The sequence below is a fragment of the Mus musculus genome, chromosome 17 (genome assembly GCF_000001635.26).
Source record: "Mus musculus strain C57BL/6J chromosome 17, GRCm38.p6 C57BL/6J".
In the NCBI taxonomy this organism is placed as follows: domain Eukaryota; kingdom Metazoa; phylum Chordata; class Mammalia; order Rodentia; family Muridae; genus Mus; species Mus musculus.
This window is the reverse complement of record NC_000083.6, coordinates 56,975,441-56,996,402: the sequence shown is the minus strand read 5'-3', so window position 1 is coordinate 56,996,402 and position 20,962 is coordinate 56,975,441. Positions and strand designations below refer to the sequence as shown.

The 20,962-nt window shown below is 48.1% G+C and overlaps 2 protein-coding genes and 1 long non-coding RNA gene across 3 annotated transcripts in view; 2 read left to right on the top strand and 1 right to left on the bottom strand.

Moving 5' to 3' along the window:
* Nucleotides 1-31: 31 nt before the first annotated feature.
* Nucleotides 32-6,139, bottom strand: Clpp (caseinolytic mitochondrial matrix peptidase proteolytic subunit). The gene is made up of 6 exons (NM_017393.2): nucleotides 5,890-6,139; nucleotides 5,726-5,797; nucleotides 5,013-5,109; nucleotides 3,390-3,577; nucleotides 2,850-2,955; nucleotides 32-525 (listed from the first exon to the last, which is right to left on the bottom strand). Exons 1-6 carry the CDS (start codon nucleotides 6,073-6,075, stop codon nucleotides 356-358), a joined length of 819 nt encoding a protein of 272 aa, NP_059089.1. The 5' UTR covers nucleotides 6,076-6,139; the 3' UTR covers nucleotides 32-355.
* A 340-nt stretch (nucleotides 6,140-6,479) lies between these two features.
* Gm33509 lies at nucleotides 6,480-8,241 on the top strand. Its single transcript, XR_385672.4, has 2 exons — nucleotides 6,480-6,694; nucleotides 7,865-8,241. It is a non-coding gene; the product is annotated as a predicted gene, 33509 (long non-coding RNA).
* A 6,035-nt stretch (nucleotides 8,242-14,276) lies between these two features.
* The window catches only part of Acer1 (alkaline ceramidase 1), a 28,637-nt gene continuing 21,951 nt past the window's right edge, over nucleotides 14,277-20,962 (top strand). The window contains exon 1 of the mRNA NM_175731.4: nucleotides 14,277-14,414. Coding sequence (NP_783858.1) covers nucleotides 14,295-14,414 — 120 coding nt within the window. The 5' untranslated portion in view covers nucleotides 14,277-14,294. The remainder of the gene's footprint in view (nucleotides 14,415-20,962) is intronic.

Here is a 20,962-nt window from a genome sequence, read left to right as displayed (position 1 = left end):
TGACTTTGGGGTAGTATATGGCTTAAGTCTGTTGAAGTCAGGTGTGGTGGTGTACACCTTTAATCCTAGCACTCAGGAGGTGAGGCAGGTGGGTACCTGAGTCTGAGGCTAGATTGGTTTAGTTCCAGGAGAGCCAGGGTTTGCTTACTGAAGTGGTTTGTCAAGGTGAAGGAGGCCTGCTGTCTTGGAGAAGTAATGGAAGGTGCTTCAGACATGGGACAAAGACTACAAAGATTTAATTTAAATCACAGTGTCTCAGGCAGTCTGCCCTGCTCTGAGGGCAACCTCAATCCACATCTCCTCTAGGGGTTGTTCTTGGGCCCAGCAGAGGAAGTTTCAGTCTGGTCTCCACTCCTTAGGTGCTTGTCGGGGCAGGAGGATCCGTCGGCGCTGTGGCAGTCTCCTTCTGTACCAGTTCTGGCTCATCCTCCCCGTCCTGAGGTGGGTGGACCAAGACCTTGTCCAAGATGCCAAACTCTTGGGCCTCCATGGGGCTCATGTAGCGGTCCCTCTCCATTGCTGACTCTAGGGAAAGCAGTATATGTGGGTAGGAGTAGAGGCCTGGGCTGTTTTTCCCCAAATTCCTAGGTTGAAGCCCTTACCAGTCGTGAGATGATTTATGGAGTTGTGAGGGACCCCCTACCATGGGATCTATGCTCTTATGAAGAGAGGCAAAAGTAAAAGGGCTACAAACTAAGATAATGTCTTCAAAGAAAAAAAGGAGGAGCTCTGTTGGCTGAACACTTTCCTAAGAGCCCAGGCTTCATACCTAGGAGCACCAGCAATTCCAGGAAACCAAAGGTGTAGAAGCCATTAGCATCAGGAATTGATAGCAACACAAAAATGTCACCTTCCAGGCCCTGGCTATTCCTGGCCTTCCTGCTTCCAGGACTGAGATTAGACACTCCTAGCATTTTAGCTTCCAGCCCATGATGTTTTCTTCCAGCTCCCAAGTTTCATAAGATACACTTACTCTGACAATCTTTCCCATGGGGCTGGGGAACCTCTCTGTGATTCAATCTCCTCCGTAGTAAAAAACAGGGTTTTGTTTTTGCTTTTTTTTTTTTTTCCAGACAGGATCACATGCAGCCCGGGCTAGCCTCGAAGGGACGACCTTCAACTCCTGATTCCCCCATCTGTGCTGGCCAAGTGCCGGGATGAGAGGTCTGCAGTGCTTACACCACACCAATTCAATTTTTACCGACTACTGTAATACATCAGGTCCCAGGAACTACATGGTAGGAGAGAATCGCCTCTTGAACACTGTCCCCTGAACTCCACATGTCATGGCATTCACACAACAGTAAGATGCAACTAGGAAAATGCCACGCAGTGCTAGGTGGTGGATCTTAGACTGAACATATGTGACCAGCAACAAGATATACCGAAGAATGGCACGTGGGACAGTAAGATGGCTTGGTGGGAAGAGGGGTTTGCCACCAAGTCTAATGACCTCAAGTTCAATCACCACTCCTTACAAGGTGTCAACAGAGAACCGATGTTTACAAACTGTCCTCTGACTTCCACACATCACTATGGCAGGCACATGCTTCCCAAATCAACTATTTTAAAAATGAAATGTTGGAGCCGGGGGTGGGGGTGGGGGTGGGGGTGACGCACACCTTTAATCCCAGCACTCGGGAGGCAGAGGCAGGCGGATTTCTGAGTTCGAGGCCAGCCTAGTCTAGAAAGTGAGCTCCAGGACAGCCAGGGCTATACAGAGAAACCCTGTCTCGAAAAACCATAAAGAAATGTCGGGCTGCAGAGATGGCTCAGAGTTTAAGAGCACTGGCAGCTTGCTCTTCCAGAGGTCCTGAGTTCAATTCCTAGCAACCACATGGTGGCTCACAACTATGTGTAATGAGATCTGATGCCCTCTTCTGGTGTGTCTGAGGACAGTGACAGTGGACTCACATAAATGAAAGAAGGGCTCCAGGGAAGTGACCCTTGCTACCTTCTCCCCATCAAAACCACCTCTATAGCACAGGCCCGCTGAGCCCGCGTCTGTCATTCTCTAGCCCAGTCGACAACTCATGATTCTCTACCTCTACCTGCCAGAGCTGGGATGGCAGGTAGGTACCAACACACCCAGCTTGCAAAGCTCATCTAAAGGGCTCAGAACTGGAGATTGTAACTGAAGGGAATTCTGTCTAACATGCTAGGAACTTTTGTTTTGTGACTCTGGGGACATAGAACCTATGTCGGGCCAGGAATGTATCCCTGGGGCTGGAGAGTTGACTCAGTGGTTAAGAGGACTTGTTTTGGCAGAGGACCCAGACATGATTCCTAGCACCCACACACGTAAGAAAATAGATAAAGAAGGGTGAAAAAAGTATCCTTAAGGCACACCCCTGACACGACCCCAACCCCTCACTGGGAAAGGGCTCATTCTAGGCAGGAGCTATGCCATAGCCACAGAGCCCCAAGCACAGAGCATTGGTGGGTCAGGGATTCTACTGACCATCATCCACGGCCCAGAGTGACCATATTATAGTAATCTGGTTCTGACTGTCAGGTGGGGGTGCCCTGCTTTAGGACAATGCTGATGCTCCAGTGTGTACTGTGAGAGGTTGATGCTGATGCTCCAGTGTGTGCTGTGGGAGGCTGATGCTCCAGTGTGTGCTGTAGGAGGCCGATGCTGATGCTCCAGTGTGTGCTGTGAGAAGCTGATGCTCCAGTGTGTGCTGTGGGAGGCCAATGCTCCAGTGTGTCCTGTGGGAGGCTGCTGATGCTCCAGTGTGTGCTGTGGGAGGCTGATGCTCCAGTGTGTGCTGTGGGAGGCCGATGCTCCAGTGTGTGCTGTGGGAGGCCAATGCTCCAGTGTGTGCTGTGGGAGGCTGGGTGCTTACCGATCACCTGTAGGCTCTGCTTGGTGTGTTTGGCGTAGATGTTGTATAGCTGCTTTTTCAGCTTCATGATTTCCTCTGCCTGGATGGCGATGTCTGTGGCTTGGCCCTGAGGAGCAGTAAGTAGAGGAAGAAGATGAAACTTCTCATGGGGCACTAGTGAGGGAGCCACTGATCTAGTCCAGGCTGCCTTGAAACTGACAGAGATCAGCCTGTCTCTGCCTCTGCTGCCTGAGTATTGGGATTAAAGGCATGTACCACCACACCTGGATTCTATTTTTGTTTTTATTCTTTCTGGCGCTGGAAATGGAACCCAGGGCCTTGCAGTCGTTCTTACTCCTGAAGTACCTCCCCAGCCATGAAAATACTTATCTCAAAGCAGTGGTAGCAGGATCTCAGTAGGCTAGAGGCCAGCCTGATCTACAGAGTGAACTACAGCACAGCTGAGGCTAAAAGATGAGACCCGTCTCCAACCAACAAACAAGAAGGAGCGGCACTCCCGTTCTAGTTCCCACTAGACGTCCCTGCAGAAAGCGTACTCACCCTGGCTCCTCCAGAGGGCTGGTGGATCATGATTCTGGAATTGGGCAGTGAATGGCGCATGCCCGGGCTGCCAGCAGCGAGGAGCAGGGAGCCCATGCTGGCAGCCTGTCCAACACACCACGTGCAGATGGGGTTCAGGATGTACTGCATTGTGTCGTAGATGGCCAGGCCCGCAGTTACCACACCACCTGTAGGCAGTGGAGCAAGTAAGGGCCCAGGGGGATCCTACCCCAGTACCCTTCCAGCAAGCCACAAGGGCAAATGTTGTTTGAGGGGTGGGGTGGGGGACATGATCAGACACGTACACGTGACAACACACACAGAATTAAGTAAAAGGAACCAAAGGGCTGTTAGCCACCTCTCAGCTGTGCATCAACATAGTAAAGCTGGCTACTTCCTGCTCGTCCAGGCCCACGGGCCCAGCACAAGGCAGACGCGAGCTTTCTTACTGTCCACGTGGAGCTGGATGAGAAGACAGATGCGTGCCTAACTGACAGCCCGCCCAGTGTCCAGTCATTGAAACCGCCCAGCCTTGAGCAGCTGAGAAGTATTATCTGGTGACGGTGCTCTCCACCAAACCTAACAAACTGAACTCAATTCCCAGGACCCACAGGACAGGCAGGAGCCCACATCACATGGACCCATACATATCAGGGAAAACCCACAGGTTGTCCTCTAATCTACACGCACACACACAGTGGAATGTACTCACCCATCCATATACACAGAAATAAATGTAACTTAATATTTTTCTTTTTTTTAACCAGTCTTTTCTTTTTCTTTTCTTTTCTTTTCTTTTTTCTTTTTTCCAAGACAGGGTTTCTCTGTGTAGCCTGACTGTCCTAGAACTCACTCTGTAGACCAGGCTGTCCTCGAACCCAGAAATCTGCCTGCCTCAGCCTCCCAAGTGCTGGGATTAAAGGCGTGTGCCACCACCGCCTGGCTTAATATTTTTCTTAAAAATGAACTATTTCTTCAGAGTTTGGTGGTTCAGCTAAACTAAATCCCTAAGGTGAGAGGACTGCAGAGGATCTGGGCTATCTCTGTCTCAAAACAGGCTTTGTTTGTTTGTTTTAATTCAGCTACTCTCGAAGCAAGGGAGACTGCTCAGTTGCTAAAATGTATGTGGACTCAAGTTCAGATCCCCAGTCCCCACAAAGTAGGCATGGCAGCACACACTTGTAATTCTAGCACTAGGGAGGTGGAGGCAGAAGGACCCTCAGGCTCATTGACCCGGTATACTAGCATATTTGGAAAGTTCCAGGCCAGTGAGAGACCGTCTTAGAGTGATTTTTTTCTCTCTCTCTCTTTTTGTTTTTTTTTGTTTTTTTTCGAGAAAGGGTTTCTTTCTTTCTTTCTTACTTTTTTTTGTTTGTTTGTTTTTCGAGATAAGAGTTCTTCTCTGTGTAGCTCTGGCTATCCTGGAACTCACTCTGTAGACCAGGCTGGTCTCGAATTCAGAAATCAGCCTGCCTCTGCCTCCCAAGTGCAGGAATTAAATGTGTGCACTACCATACCCTGCTTTGAGCGATTTTAAATTTTAGATTCTGTAGGAGGCACAAGGCTGCATGTCTTCCCCAAAGGGGCTATCTCTGACCCCACAACCAGGCTGTCCTGGCTTACCTGGGCTGTTGATATACATATGAATGGGCTTCTTGTTGCTTTCAGACTGTAAGAACAACAGCTGGGCAATGACCAGACTGGCCACACTGTCGTCAATCTGCAGGTGGGGAGAGCAGAGGTATCCTCAGGTTGAAGGTGGGATGGATAGAGGCTTAAGGAGTTGAGGCCCTGGGAACCAGGAATTTCCAGCACAGGAAGAGATGGCTGGGGAAGCCCCAGATAGTGGAAGACCCTAAGCTGGGGACAAGACTGGGACGGAGTGCTCTCCTAGCAGGCAAAAGGCCCTGGGTTTAAGCACTGCCTACACCTGGTCTGGTTTAGGAACCTCATCCCTCCCTCAAATGTCCTGTCAGCTACATGGGGAGTTCAAGGCCAGCCTGGGACCCTGACTCAGAAGACCAAAGGATAAACTGAAACAAAGAATGGCTGACAACAGCAGACTATGGTAAGAATGCACATTTTACATTCCAACGTTTGGGAAGCTATGGCAGGACGATGGAAAGGTAGGGGCTAGCCTGTACTACAAAGCAAAAATTTTGCTCAAGTTTTTTTTTTTTTTTTTTAAAGAATGTTTAAGGTCAGGGTCTAGGGCCTAGGGTCTAGGAGGTCACCAAGGATGAGGGGGAAGAGGGGGTTATATGACACAGAGCTTGACAAAGGATAAATGTTGGTGAGACAACAAGGTGTGCCCGGGAAGGACCGGGGTCGCTCACCGGGCCCATGACGCACACGATGCGTTCCCGCAACAGCCTCGAGTATATGTCATAAGCGCGCTCGCCTCGACCCTTCGTGGGAAAAGAAGATGTGAAAGGTCATCCTCCCTTGCACGCCGACCGACTACAAGCCTCCGCGCCATGTCCCCATCAGGTCACCGTACCGTCTGCTCCACCACTATGGGGATGAGCGGGAAAGCTCGCGTCGCAGTTCCATGCAGGCTCCTCCGCAGGGGTGAGCAGCTCACAGCAGTCCATGGCGGGGAGAAATGCACGGCAAGGCGAGACAACAGAGCGCGACATCCGTCCACAGCCACCCGGGCCTCCCCCAGCAGCACTCTGGGCCACATGACGACGCGCACTCCGGCTTGGCTTCCGGAACTACAACACCCGGCGTGCTTTGCGGGAGTCACTGGCTCATCCACTTCCGAGAACAGAATAAGCGGAACTGAAGAAGGCGGGGATAAGTCTGTGGGTGGGGTCCTCGTTAGAGGTAGGCGTTCGAATAAATAAGAAAAACCCGCGTATTAGTCCCATGGAAGTTCTCGGACGAGGTTGCGCTGTTCCCGGTGCCCACGCGGGAAGAAGCTCACGGAGGTGCTCACCAAAGGGTGAGAAGAGGCTTAGGGGACGCACCAGCCCACCACCATCGTCCCGCAGCAATCAGGTCCACGTGCTGGCCTGTAACCAATTGATCTTCCAGAACTACAATTCCCAGCTGCTTTGCGACCCCTGACTCCCGTATAGGCTCGCTAGAGAAAGGAGGAGAGTGTCTCTGGGACAGGACTTAGACCAGGAATCGCCAGGGGATTTATTGAACAATGTAGTTTAGGGCATTGTGAACACTGAGATAGGAGAGGAGGCCTGGATCTTGCCACAAGTTCTGGACGTTCGCTACACCTGTATTCGTTTTCAGAGGGCGTCCAGCTTTCTAGAAGCGTTCCTTTTTTGTCCAAGTAAAACTGGAGGGTAGGTAGACAGTGCCTACTGTCCATGTGCATGGTCCTATACCTTGAGAAATACTGTGCCCGCCATCTCGATCTGTCGCCGTAAGACCAAGATTCTGGGAGCTCCCCCCACCGCCATACCTGCCTCGTCTGTGCCTACGTTGCAGCTGGAGGCTCTTGGAAGAGGTGAAACTGAGCCATTGAACCTGCGACAGTCAGGCAATCACCTCTGCATTCATCTTCTTTGTCTTCCCTGCAACTCTTTTAAAAAAATAATATAGATATAGATATTTAGATATAGATTTATTTATTATTATTCATAAGTACACTGTAGCTGTCTTCAGATGCACCAGAAGAGGGCGTCAGATCTCATTAAGGGTGGTTGTAAGCCACCATGTGGTTGCTGGGATTTGAACTTAGGACCTTGGGAAGAGCAGTCAGTGCAACTCTTTTTAGCAGCCACACTTTTTCCCACGTGTCACTCCCCTCTGCCCTGTGCTAGGCTCCTTTACAATACATCTGTATCGGGCTGAGACATCATGCTCTGCTACCACCTCAGGCACATTCTGGAACTTTCTTAATTGTCGCCTGATGTAAGCATTACTTAAAGCGGTTGCCATGTTCCCTGAGGAAGATACACTTGCGTAACTGGAGACTTGTACCTTTAAATTGCATAAAAGCCAGACATGACCATCAAAAGCCAGAGATGTTTTTCCCTAGAGCTCTCCAAACGACACAGGCTCTTGTCATTACTCTGGGTTGCTCACCATAATTAGATGACAAGACTCAGTTGCTGAAGACACCAGTCACTTTGGTGTCTTCATGGGTCATGCAGAAACCAAACTGGAATTGACCTGGAGATTTCCTCCCAGCTGATTCAATTTCATAGTACCAGAAGGTAACATTTGGTCTGGATAAGACCACTTATGACAAAAGTCATAAGTGGTCTTATCCAGGGGTGGACCTCGAGTGCTGCAACTCCATCTGGTGGCAAGATGTGGCTGCTGGTGCACTGGTGGCATGAGAGCTATGGTGAACTCAAGGCTGCTCTGCAGGAGGGGACCACGCTCAGTGCTATAACCTGACTAGAGCCCACACTCCAAGGTTACACAACAAGGAGAGAAACTTGCCTTCCGTTGCTCTGCCAAATGGTTGTGCTGTGAAACTGCCTTCTGAATATTTGTCCCCATAGATTGCCGCTCTGGGCCCTCGTCAGAGATGCTTCACTTTGCAGCAGGAAGCGGGAAATTCAGAGGCTCTCAAGTCCGAATGCAGAGGAAGAACTGGCTACGAGTGCTTGCTCTAAGAGGGGCAAGAGCTGTGAAAGGTTGTCTAATGGATGTCTGGTGGCCATCATCCTTGTGACCTCACAGCAGCTGGACAAGATCAACCCAGCTAGATCAGCCAGTGTCCCAGCAGGCAGCAGTTCCTGGACTCCATGTGTTACAGAAAAGGGACATGAAGGTGGGAGGAGGCTGTGCCAGGAGTGTTGGGAGGAAGAGCAATAATTCTGAGTAAACACTTGGTATAAATGTGTGAAATTGTTAAAGAATAAAAGATAAAAATAGCCGGGCGTGGTGGCGCATGCCTTTAATCCCAGCACTTGAGAGGCAGAGGCAGGCGGATTTCTGAGTTCAAGGCCAGCCTGGTCTACAAAGTGAGTTCCAGGACAGCCAGGACTATACAGAGAAACCCTGTCTCACCCCCCCCCAAAAAAATAAAGAAATAGTCCAGATGTGGTAGTGTACACCTTTAATCCCAGCACTCAGGGAAACCCTGCCTTGAAAAACCAAGGAATAAATAAATAAGCCGTTAAAAGAAAAACAAGCCAGGGCATAGTGGTACATACCATTTTTTTTTCTAGATTGTGTGTGTGTGTGTGTGTGTGTGTGTGTGTGTGTAGCCCTGGCTGTTCTAGAATTTGCTCTATAGAAGACTAGGCTGGCCTCAAACTCAGAGATCTGCCTGCCTCTGCCTCCCAAATACTAGGATTAAAAGGTATGCACCACCACGCCCCACTCTGCAGTGTACCTCTTTAATCCCAGCACTCAGGAAGCAGAGACAGGAGGATCTTGTCTCTGTTTGATGCCAGCCTGATCTATATTGGGAGTCCCAGAGCAGCCAAGGCTACATAGAGAGAACATGTACCAAAAAAATCAAGCAAGCAAACAACCCCCCCCCCAATGACAAGTATTTTGTTGATTTTGAAGGTTTGTTGTTATTTTTAATTGTGGAAGTGTGAATGTAAAGGTGCTGCAAGGGGCCGGAAGGAGATGTCAGATCTCCTGGAGCAGAAGGTACAAAAGGTTGTGAGCTGCCTTATGTGGGTTCTGGGAGTCAAAAACCCAGGTCCAAACAAGAATAGCAAGCGCTCTAAGCTGTTGTGCCTCTCACTCTATGCTCAGGTTAGCCTGGAATTCATGGCGATCTTCCTGCCTCAGCCTCAGGACTACTGAGGCTGCAGCACCAAGCTAGGCTCACTGCTAATAGGTCTATTCCTTTTTCACATAAGTGCCTTTGTCTGTCCGGCAATTGGATCTTTCTAGAATGCAGTAACTATCTTTTCCTTGAAATCCTCTCCTCCTCCTCCTCCTCCTCCTCCTTTAAAGAATTATTTATTTTATATATGTGAGTACACGATAGCTGTCTTCAGACACACCAGAAGAGGGCATCAGATCTCATTATCCCATTACAGATGGTTGTGAGCCACCATGTGGTTGCTGGGAATTGAACTCAGGACCTCTGGAAGAGCAATCAGTACTCTTTTTTTTTTTTTAAATATTTATTTATTTATTATATGTGAGTACACTGTAGCTGTCCTCAGACACTCCAGAAGAGGGAGTCAGATCTCGTTATGGATGGTTGTGAGCCACCATGTGGTTGCTGGGATTTGAACTCCTGACCTTCAGAAGAGCAGTCGGGTGCTCTTACCCACTGAGCCATCTCACCAGCCCGCAATCAGTACTCTTAACCACTGAGCCCTTTCTCCAGCCCTTGAAATCCATTTCAACCAAGTTGAAGTTCTGGGGAGGGGGTTCTGGAAAGGAGTTGGAGTCTGCTTTCTATTCTTCAAAGAGTTATACAATTTCCTCATTTGGTGATTTTTGTCTATTTGGGACAGGGTCTCTAGGACAGGCTGGCCTGGAACTTCCTATGTTGCCAAGGCTGGCCTCCTTTTGGGGGGTTGGGTTGGCAGACATGAGCCACCATGGCCTTTCCTTTGAATGTAGTATTTAAGCTAATTAAGCTTATGACAGTGTAGTTTACACAGAGAGTACCCAGGGAAAAGATGTGATCAACCTTAAGGAACACAGGCCAAGACTACTGAAACCAGATTCAAATCTACAGATGTCAGCTGTGCCAACTTACTGGTTTTGAAAGTGGAGTTATGTAACATGACACTAGTGGGGCATTGGCTCATCCTTGTCCTGTGGGAATCAATTCTCCGGGCAAGACAGCCACCGCTGCTGTGAGAATCTCAGCCCACTATGCTGGCTCAGACCTGTCATCCCAGCACTAAGGAGGTGGAGACAGGAGGATCAGTAGTTCAGGGACAGCCTTAGCTACTTGATAGCCTGGATAATAGGATAATGAGAAGCAGAAGCAAAGAAAGAGAAAGAGAGGAAGAAAGAAGGTTGCCTGGACTTCTCCCTAGGAGATGTGAATAGATGTCACTTATCTTGGATAGCACACCTGGAAGCCTTCCCACCCAAGTCTGGCTTGGTGATTAAAGAGTTTATTAGGTGAGTTACAGGATGATCACCTCCCAAGGCATGGGAGGTGGAGGCCCCCACCCACATCTCGGTTGTTGCTATTTGATGCCCCTTGTACTCAGAGACCACGTTCAGTGAAGGTATCAGACCAACAACAATGGGCAGAATGTTATACAACTGTAGCAGTGCAGGAGGGAAGGCTGTGGCAACTTCAGATGGTTTATGACTCTCTCTCCATCCCCTTTTGTTAAAGGACTCTCTCTCTTTTTTTGAGACAAGTTTCTCTGTAGCCCTGGCTGTCCTGGAACTCACTCTGTAGACCAGACTGGCCCGAAACTCAGAGAGCTGCCTCCTGAGTGCTGGGATTAAAGTTGTCCATAGCCACACCCAGCCTTGCAGGTCTCTCTTTGGTTTATTTTTTATTTATTTATTTATTTATTTATTTATTTAGAGACAGGTCTCTTATCCTCCAGGCTGGCCTGCTACTGGCTCCATTGCCAAGGATGACCTGATGATGCCGCCCATTGTCAGGTGTGTGCTGTTACACTGTGTCCATTACCTTCCAAGATGAATCAAGTCTGTGACTCACTTGGAGAACACAGGAGTGGGTGAGAGGCCTGGGGGGGGGGGGGATCCAAGGACCTGAGTTCGATCCCTGGTACCCACAGGTGGAAGAAAGAACCAATTCTCTTGGGCTGTCCTTTGACCTCTCACATGCACATAATGAATAAGTAACTGTAAAGGATAGAAGAGAAAGGAAGAGAACCTAGGCACCACAGACATGGACACAGCACATCTCCTCAGTTGGTGTAGCCGAGGATGACCTTGGGTTCCCGATCCTCCGGCCTCCACCTGCAGAGTGTTAGAACAGATGTGTACTGGCACACCTGGAACTAGCTGGGATTTCTGGAAGATGGCCAAGGCCAAAGGTTCTAGTTGTGTTGGACTGATCTCAGTGGAACTGCCTGCATTACTGGAGGAACAAATGGCGGCTCTTAGAGAGGGCCTGGAAATCTGAACCCGCATGGAGAAAGCAGCTTACCACTTCCTGTAACGTTAACTCCAGCAAATCAGATGCCCCTCCTGGACTCTGAGGGTGCGACGTTCATGTGCACACACAAAGGCACATGCGCACATGTAATAGTTTTAGGAACCCATTTTTTAAAAGATAAATTAGAGAGAGCGGGAGGGAGGAAGAGAGAGAGAGAGAGGGAGGGAGAGAGAGAGAGAGAGAGAGAGAGAGAGAGAGAGAGAGAGAGAGAGAGAGAGGGCTTATTGGGCCTTCTGGCCCATGCCTGTCTTTCCAGCACTTGGGAAGCAAAGACAAGGAGATGGGGAACTCAAAGGCATCTCGGGGAGATGGCTCAGGAAGGGAAGTACCTGCCCTGAGGGTTCTCTTTTAAGCTCCAGCATCCATGTGAGTGCAGGTCTCAGCGCCTGCACCCACCCCCACCCCTCACCCCCTGCCCACTTCCTGGAGGCAGAGACAGAGGCTCCCTGGGCTCTCTGCTGCCCTTCTATCAGGTTCAGTGATAGACCCTGCCTCCAAAAGCATGATGGAGAGGCTAAAGAAAGGGCTCTCGGCTCATAGCCCTTGCACATCATCTTGAGACCGAAGTTCAGATTCCGACACTCACAAAACAAGTATCTGAAAACACGTCACCCCAGCTCTGAGCATGAAGAGACAGGGTTACTGGGGACTGCTTGGAGGGTGAGAGAGAGAGACATCAACCTCAGGTTCTGGAAGACACATTGCTTTAAAGGGATGGGAAGAGAGTGATAGAAGAGATCACGGATGGTCCCTTCAGGACTCCAGCACACCCACACAGAGGGTAATAAATTACTGTACCTTTGGCATGTGACTCCTGAACTGAAAGTTCTTCCTGCTCAAGCCAATCCTGGAAGTCATGTAAAGGTGGGAGGAGAGAACTCACTGCACACAGCTGTCCTCTGACATCCAGATGTGTCCTGCAGGCCCTCACATATAACACACACACACACACACACACACACACACACACACACAAGTTAAAAGATGAGAAACACACCTTTAATTCCAGCCCTTGGGAGGCAGAGGTAGGCAGATCTCTGAATTTGGGAAGCAAAGATTAGAGAGGGCACTGTGAGCAGACAGGCTCAGAGGTCTAGAGGCCAAGAACATCAGACACTGACACATATTCATACACATATATATATATATATATACACATAAATACACATGCACTTACATGCATACATATATACATGCATATAAATATGTATACCCACATGTACATATGCATAGATGTATAACATACACATACATACATGTATATACTCATATACATACACATGAGTACATACATTTATACACATATGCATACAATGCATTATATATATGCATCTCTACATGCACGCACACAGATATATATGCATATACATACACACATGCGCATGCACATATATACACATATATTCATATATGCACGTGTACACTACATATATACATATATAATATACATATGTATACACATATATATATATATCCACATATGCACACATTATTCACAAATTCATATATAGACATATATATGTTTATATATGCACTTATTACATATATACACATGCACATATACATACATATATGTACATACATATTTATATGTATATACATACATATATACACACATCAAATATATGCACACACACATATATAAACATCACATATATACACAAATGTGCATGTATATGCATGTAGACACACACATATGTATATGTATGTGTGTGTGTGTGTGTATACATATAAACACACATATACATGATTTTTCAGTACTGGGATGGAAAACGGAGCCTTTACAGATTCTAGGCACATACTTGCTACTGAGCTGCAACCCTAATTCTATTTTTGATTTCTTGGGCTTTTTGTTTTTGTTTTGTTTTGTTTTTTAATATTTATTTATTTATTATATGTAAGTACACTGTAGCTGTCTTCAGACACTCCAGAAGAGGGCATTAGATTTTGTTACAGATGGTTGTGAGCCACCATGTGGTTGTTGGGATTTGAACTCAGGACCTTTGGAAGAGCAGTCGGCGCTCTTAACCGCTGAGCCATCTCACCAGCCCCTTTGTTTTTGTTTTGAGGCAGGTCTCACTAGGTAGCCCAGCCTAGAACTCTCTATGTAGCTTAGGATGGCTTGAAACTCACAGATTAAAGGTGTGTGCAAACAGGCCTGGCTAAGGTTTTATTTTGTTATCGTATTTTAATTAATTATTTATTTATTTAAATTACTCAACTTATATATTTTTCAAGACAGGTTTCTCGGTGTAACCCTGGTTGTCTTGGAACTCGCTCTGTAGACCAGGCTGGCCTTGAACTCATAGAGACCTGCCTGCCTCTGCCTCTGGAGTGCTGGGGTTAAAGGTGTGGATGGCCTGCCAGACCTTACCTTGTCTTTTGAGACAAGGCCTCACTCTCCAGCAAATACTGATCTTAATCTCCCGGTCCTCCTGTCCCTGCCTCTTGAGCGTTTGGATGACAAATGTCACCACCACCCTGGTTTTGTGAGTGCCTCTGAGCTTTGTGAGTGCTATCTGAGTACTCTATGCCCTAAACCCAATATTAGCCCCTTATCACCACAGTATTACAGCAGTCAGTCCCTCATGTCTTGCTCCTCAAGTGCCAGCTTGGGAGGCTTCCTCCCTGCTTACTGTCGCCCAACTCAAAGAACACCACCCCTCAGCAGCTGCCTAAGGCAGCCTCGGTGCCCTACCGTGCACATCTGCCAGGCTACCCTGGTGCAATAGGGAGCCACCCAGCAGGTTTTTCCTCTCAGCCTGCTCCAGGGCCCTGAGCTGTTCTGTCTCCACCTCTCCCTGGCTGGGCACTCCTAGGCTCACTCACTCAGCTGGCGCACCTCTGCCAGGCACAGGATGCATGTACCGGGCACCAGAGCAAAGATGTCCAGCATCTTTGCCTATCAGAGTTCTGAGGTGGATTGGTGTGAGAGTAATTTCCAGCACTCAGAGTTGGTGGCCGAGTTCTACAATACGGTGAGGGCTTGGGCAGGGGCTTTGAGAGGGGTGGGATGGGGTAAGCTTACTGAATGTGATTTGTCAGATTTGGGATTAAGCCATATCTCCTCCATAGGGAATCTTGTTTGAGCAGTTGTCTGTGTGTGCGGCCTGGATCAGCTTGTATCCATTCATTTGTCTTCCTGTAGAACTGAAATCCATGGCAGGGTTTTAGACTCAGTTCTGAGGGATGGTGCTGTGATGGTGGGCACACCAGCAGCCCTAAAGACCCCCAGAGGAGGCTCTTCAAATCAGTAGGATGGAACCTAGGCAGGCTTTTTGGAAGAAGTAAGGATGCCTGTCTTTTTTCATTTGCAGCCTCCAGCCAAGATCAATGCATCCCAGTTTCACCCTTTCACAATCCTATTTAAATCACTCCGATTTTTTACCTTTCTATACTTGATACTACATAACACTGGGAGTACTCAGTACTTACTACACTGTGATGCAGTTGTTTGAGAAACTTGAAAGATGTAGACAGGTAGAGGAAGCGATATGAGCTTGCTTTGGCTGCCTGGAACACAGAGCTGCTTAGCCATGAGAAAAGGACATCACCAAGTCCCCTTTCTGGAGCCAGGTTCTTGCCGAGAAGCCCAGAGTAGCTGCCATGCATGTCCTCTGCTGTTGGATCCAAATGCTGGGACTGGAAGCCCGCACCCACCACACCCAGACTAGCTTTCACTCGGTGCTTGCTGTGTGCACACTGTAGAAACCTTTCACCTTTATAATCTCATCTGATCCACACAGCCTCATGGGGAGACAGGGAGACGCCAAGAGGGGTGTCTCACTGTGCAGCAGGTGCTTCGTGGGGTGAAGGGCAGGCTGCAAATCACCCTGGCGCTTAAACCTAGACTTTGAACTTCAATTTAGTAAGCCCGACACACACACACACACACACACACACTCACACTCACTCACACATGCATAGACTCACACACAGTAATATATTTTATAGGGGAAATTGCCAGCACAGGTGAGAAGGGAACGTTCATTACCCCAGCTACTAGTGAGGCTGAAAAAGCGGGATTGTTGAGAGTTTAAAGCCAGCTGGGACAATCTATGTCAAAATAACAAGTGAGATAGCGCACAACTTTCATCCCAGCACTCAGGAGGCAGAGACAAGTGGGTCTCTGTGAGTTCAAGCTAGTCAGGGCTACATAGTGAGGACTCTGTTGCAAACAAAACAAAACAAAACAAAACAAAACAAAACAAAAACAAGGGAGACCCACAAAAATAAAATCAAACCAATAAAATTGGTTCTCTAGTTTTGGTCATAGTTCAGGGGTGGAAAACCCCCAGTGAGGGGCTGATGTCATGGTCAGGAGAAGAGTACCTACCTAGAACCCCCAGTGAGGGCATGTGGGGTGTGGTCAGAGTGGAGCTCCTGCCTAGAATCCCACAGTAAGACACTTGTTCCTCTGTGGTCCTTCCTTTGTCCTCAGTTTCCGTTCCACTATTGGAGTTGGTTGAAACTCTCCTTTGGGAGAGGTCGGAGAGAACTGGGTTTCTACAGATCCTCTCCCTGCCTTTCCAGATACCCTATGATCCAGAAAATTATCTGGGCACCTCAGTCCACGATGATGTGTACCCTATAAAAGATGCCAAGAAAATACTGAGTCAGGTTTGTCAGGGCCTAGGCCTGTCACTCCCAAACGGCTGTCATGCCCCTGTCAGCTTCTCTAAAGGGCCAACACTCCACAAGCTGGGTAGGAGGAAACTTCACCAGCTCAGCCACTGGGACATTTCCATCTGTAGTGTGGCTGTTTCACAAAATGAGAATGAAACTCCCCGGTGTGAATTCTGTTCTTTCGTTTTGTTTGGGGCTTTACTATATAGCCCAGGCTATCTTCAAGCTCAAGATCTCTCTTCCCTTGCCCCACCCTGCCTCAACCTCTCCAGTGCTATTACAGGCAGGCATCTGCCATCACATCTGACCTTATTTTTATTTTTTCTAATATTTTAGGTATTCATTTATGTATGTTGTGTGCACCCACATGTGCATGTATGGAGGTCGGAGAACAGATCTAGCTGGTGAGAGTTTCCAGCTGTGTTAAGAAGGATGCTTTCTCCAGGGGTCATTTCCATTGTGCCAAGGCAGAGTGCGGGGGGGGGGGGGGGGGGGGGGGAGGGGCCGAGGGGGGGCGGGGGGGGCGGTGCAGCGGATGTAAATGAGCCTCGATAAGGCTATAAACCAATAAAACTTTACTAGTAGAAGCTAGGAGTGGTGGTGCCTCAAGCCTGCAACCTCAGGAAGGAGAGGCGAAAATTGCAAAGACTTTGAGGCCAGCCTGGTTTAGGGGGGTAAGTTCTGGGCTAGCTTGGCTTATACTGTGAGAGTCTGTCAAAAAGAACAGGCTGGAAATGGAAGGGAAGGGAAAGGAAAGATAGAAAGGGGATCACAGTGCGCAACTATCATCCCAGTACTCCAGAAACTGAGGCAGCAGGATTGTCCCCAAGGTGGCCCTCAGCTACATGGTGGGTTGGAGACCAGCCTCGGCTATAGGAAACCCTGTCAATTAAAAGGAAAAAGAGAGTTTGCTTTTAGTAGGCGTGGGCCCTCCCCTCTCCTGTTGCTTCATGCACAGGGTTTGCCAACTCCAGAGTAGATGGACTGAGGGAATTGTAGCCCAGCTTTGGTTAGTCAGTGCACGGTGGCAATTATTTTTACCTAAGAAATCATCTCAACAGACAGGATTTATAAACCAGGCCATCCGGAGCCACACTGCCTGGAACACAGATGGATGGGAGCTACAACAATGTTACCACATGCATGCAATTGTATATTCTAGAACTACACTGTGCATTCCAGTGTGCCGTCCAGCACTGGGCCAGGAGAGGTGACTAAGGAACTGATGGCCATCCTTTGCTAGGGAAAGTTTGTGGCCAGCCTGGGCTACAGGATACCACTGAGACCCCACTTCAAAAACAGCAACAACAACAACAAAACAAAACAAAAACCCAACAAAACCAAGAATCCACTAAGCAAATGTATCTAAGGCACGGAAGAACAGCATTTGCTTTAGGGTAGCTGCTAGTGTGAGGGGACACCATGACCACGGGGCCTCCCTTTCTTTTCTTCTTTTTAATTCTTCTTTCATACAATTTGTTCCACCTGCAGTTTCCACTCTCTCCAATCCTCCCAGCTCTATCCCTACGTTCTTTCTTCTCCAGGTCCACTCCTTCTCCATTTCCCTCCAGAAAAGAGCAGGCCTCCCAGGGACAACGGAACATAGCATAACAAGTTACAGTAAGATTAGGCATATAGCCTCCAATCAAGGCTGTGTGAGGCAACACAGTAGGTGAAGGGTTCCAAGAGCAGATGAAAGAGTCAGAGACACCCCCACTCCCACTGATAGGAGTCCTACAAAAATACCAATCTACACAGCCATAATATATACACAACGGACATAGCACAGACTCCAGAGGACCCACACCGGCTCCACGATTGCAGCTTTAGCATCTGTGAGCCCCTATGAGCGCTGCTTAGTTGAGTTCGTGGGTCATAGTCTCCTGGTGTCCTCAACTCCTCTGGCTCCTATAATTCTTCCTCCTCCTCTTTTGCAGGGTTTCTTTGGCTCTGCCTAGTGTTTGGCTGGCATGGCAACTCTTAATAAGGGAACTGTTTAAGTGGGGGCTGGTTTATAGTTCAGAGGTTTTAGTCCTTATGTTCATGACAGGAAGCATGGCAGTGTGCAAGCAGATATGGTGTTGGAGAAGGAGCTGAGAGTTCTATATCTGGATTCACAGGCAACAAGAAGAGAGGCACTGGCCTTGGCTTGAGCATTTGAAACCTCAAAGCCCACCCTCAGTGATACACCTCCTCCAACAGGGCCAGACCTCCTAATAGTGCCACTCCTATGGGCATTTCCATTCAAACCACCACACCACTGATCCACGCACACAGATGCACAGACACACTGACCCAAAATAAGACAAACAGCTGCTTTTGTTTCAGCACATGGCCAGAGGGCATCCACCAAAAGTTTCATATATAATACAGTAATTTTACAAGCCACAGCCCACAGCTGGAGAAGATGGCTATGAGAATGAGCTGTTTGGATTTGTCACAGGGTCTGGCTCCATAGCCCAGGCTAAACTCTAGCTTGAGATCCTTCTGCTTCAGCCTTCCAATTGCTGGAAACTGCAGATGAAACCGCTGCACTGGTCTTCTTGTCTATTCTTAATTATAATTAATCAATTATATATATATATCATTTATTATATTTAATTATATATTTATTTATATTCTTATATATATTTAGGCAATATATACATATAGGCAATATATATTTAGACTATATATGTGTATATATATATGTGTGTATATATATATATATATATATATATATTTATATATATTTAGACAAGGTATCTCTATATAGCACTGGATGTTCTGAAACATACGAAGTAGACCAGGCTAGCTTCAAACTCACCACTAAGATCTATCTGCTTCTACATCCAGAGTGCTGGAATTAAAAGAAGGCATACATCACCGTGCCCATTAAACAAATTTATTTTGATTTATTTTGACCGTGAGTGGTAATCATGCCTTTAATCCCAATACTCTGGTATCAGAAGCCAATGAACCCTGGGGAGCCATGGGTGCTTGAGCATCACAGCATGAAGTCAGCTGGATGCCTGATGTTGTTTGGGCAGGGGCTGAAAGAGCCAAGGAAGACTTTTGGAAAGGACCAGATGTCAAGGGTGTGGAGGAGCTGGCTTCAGTGGGACAGAGGCCAAACTCGGGAGTCATACTAGTTTGCACCTGTTTGAACTGGCCTGATGGATTTGCTAGATGTTTAGGGAAGTTTCAAGTGCAACCATGGACAGTGGGTATTTTTTCAGGCTCCCAGGTCCCCGGGGACTGCATTTCTTTGCTTATCTGCATGTGTGTGTCTGGGTTTGCATGTCCGTGTGTTTGGGTGAGCGTATGCCATAAGTGTTCCATGCTGTATGCCTAGAGGCCAGAAAAAGGCACTGACTAGGGCTAATGCTGAACTAACAGGGTCTGTAAGCTGCCTGATATGGGTGCTGGGAACTGAACCTGGTTCCTGCAAGAGCAGCAAACCGCTCTTAATTGCTGAGCCATCATCTCTCCAGCCCCAAGAGCCTGTGAAGATTCAGAACAAGGGAGCTATACAGCCTAGGCAAACATGAGGAGGAAGGAGCAGGTAGGAGTTGGGGATGGGGTGGGGCACTGAAGAGGGAAGCAGGGCAGGGAGAGTGTGGATTGCCACCCACCAGACCCTACCCGTGTCTTCTGAGCCAGCTTCTTGCTGGCCATCTCTACCTTTTCCTTGAAGGCTGTGTGGCCACTGTCTATGGCCTCTGCCTGCACATTTACCCACAGGTAGAGCAAGAACGACTGAAATCAGGTTAGTTCAGACACATAGTCGGGGGGAAAATAGGGAGGATCTTATTCCCAGGCAGATAAGATACCAGGATTATATAATTACTAGTGAAGGGTGTGTGCCCCAGTCATTGAGATAAGCTTCTTGGGTGTCTTGTGTGTACATGTGTGTGTACCCATGGTGTGTGTGTGTGTGTGTGTGTGTGTGTGTGTGTAAGGCAGAAGTCAATGTTAGGCAAAGTTGACTTATTTATTTATTTATTTAGATTTATTCAAGATAGAATCTCATTACGCAGCTCTGACTGTCCTGGAGCTCACTTTGTAGACCAGGCTGGCCTTGAACCCAGAGATCTTCCCTCCTCCGCCTCCCAGGCATGCTGGGATTAAAGGCATGAACCACTACCCTCTGACCCCACCAGGATCCCCGTTCTCACTCTCACAAGACAAGGGCTTTACTGACTGAGCCATCTCAGCAGCCTTCCTGTATCTCTGTCAATTGGTGGCCTCTGCCCTGCTGGGCTTCTGGGATGGATAGAGAAATCCAAGTAAATGGGTCAATAATCTCCTTATTTTCTTCTTCATGAGCCAAGGAAGAAAGGAGCAGCTGGCCTGTTCTGGGCTTTGGGACACAGAGGGGGACCAAAATAGACAGAAAACCATTCTTTGGGTGGGTCTGGTGTTTAGAAGGAGACTGATATTGCTGTTGTCAAGAAGCCGGCAAGGATCTCCCACGGGAGAGCTGGACTTTCTCATTCTCTGTCTTTGAGTGAATGAGTGAATGAGTGAACTTTTGTGTTGAGATAGGCCTTTTATAGCAGACGCTGGTCTCCAGGGATGACCTTGGCCTTCTGGTCCTTGTTTCTACACTTCCCAAGTGCAGTCACGACCAGTGTGTCAACAGAAGCAGGTTAAAGTCACTGAATCTGGCCAGCACTCAGGAGGCAGAGGCAGGTGGATCTTTGTGAGCTCGAGGCCAGCCTGGTCTACATAGCAACAGCCAGGGCTATACAGTGGGAACCCATCTCAACAAGACAAAACAAAACAAAAAAGACAGGACAGAACAAACCTCTATAGCTCACGGCATGGCCCAGGTATCAAGAGGGCATGGCAGGAAAGGGGCTTGTAGCTAAGCCTGATGACTTGAGTTTGATCCTTGGGACCCACATGGTGGCAAGAA

Excerpts from the sequence above, each read along its gene's own strand:
- Clpp (NM_017393.2), bottom strand. The coding sequence starts at position 6,075 with ATGTGGCCCAGAGTGCTGCTGGGGGAGGCCCGGGTGGCTGTGGACGGA. Across the intron at positions 5,798-5,889 it reads CCATAGTGGTGGAGCAGACG|GGTCGAGGCGAGCGCGCTTA; the intron begins GTACGGTGACCT and ends TTTCCCACGAAG. Across the intron at positions 526-2,849 it reads GCAGAGCCTACAGGTGATCG|AGTCAGCAATGGAGAGGGAC; the intron begins GTAAGCACCCAG and ends TGCTTTCCCTAG.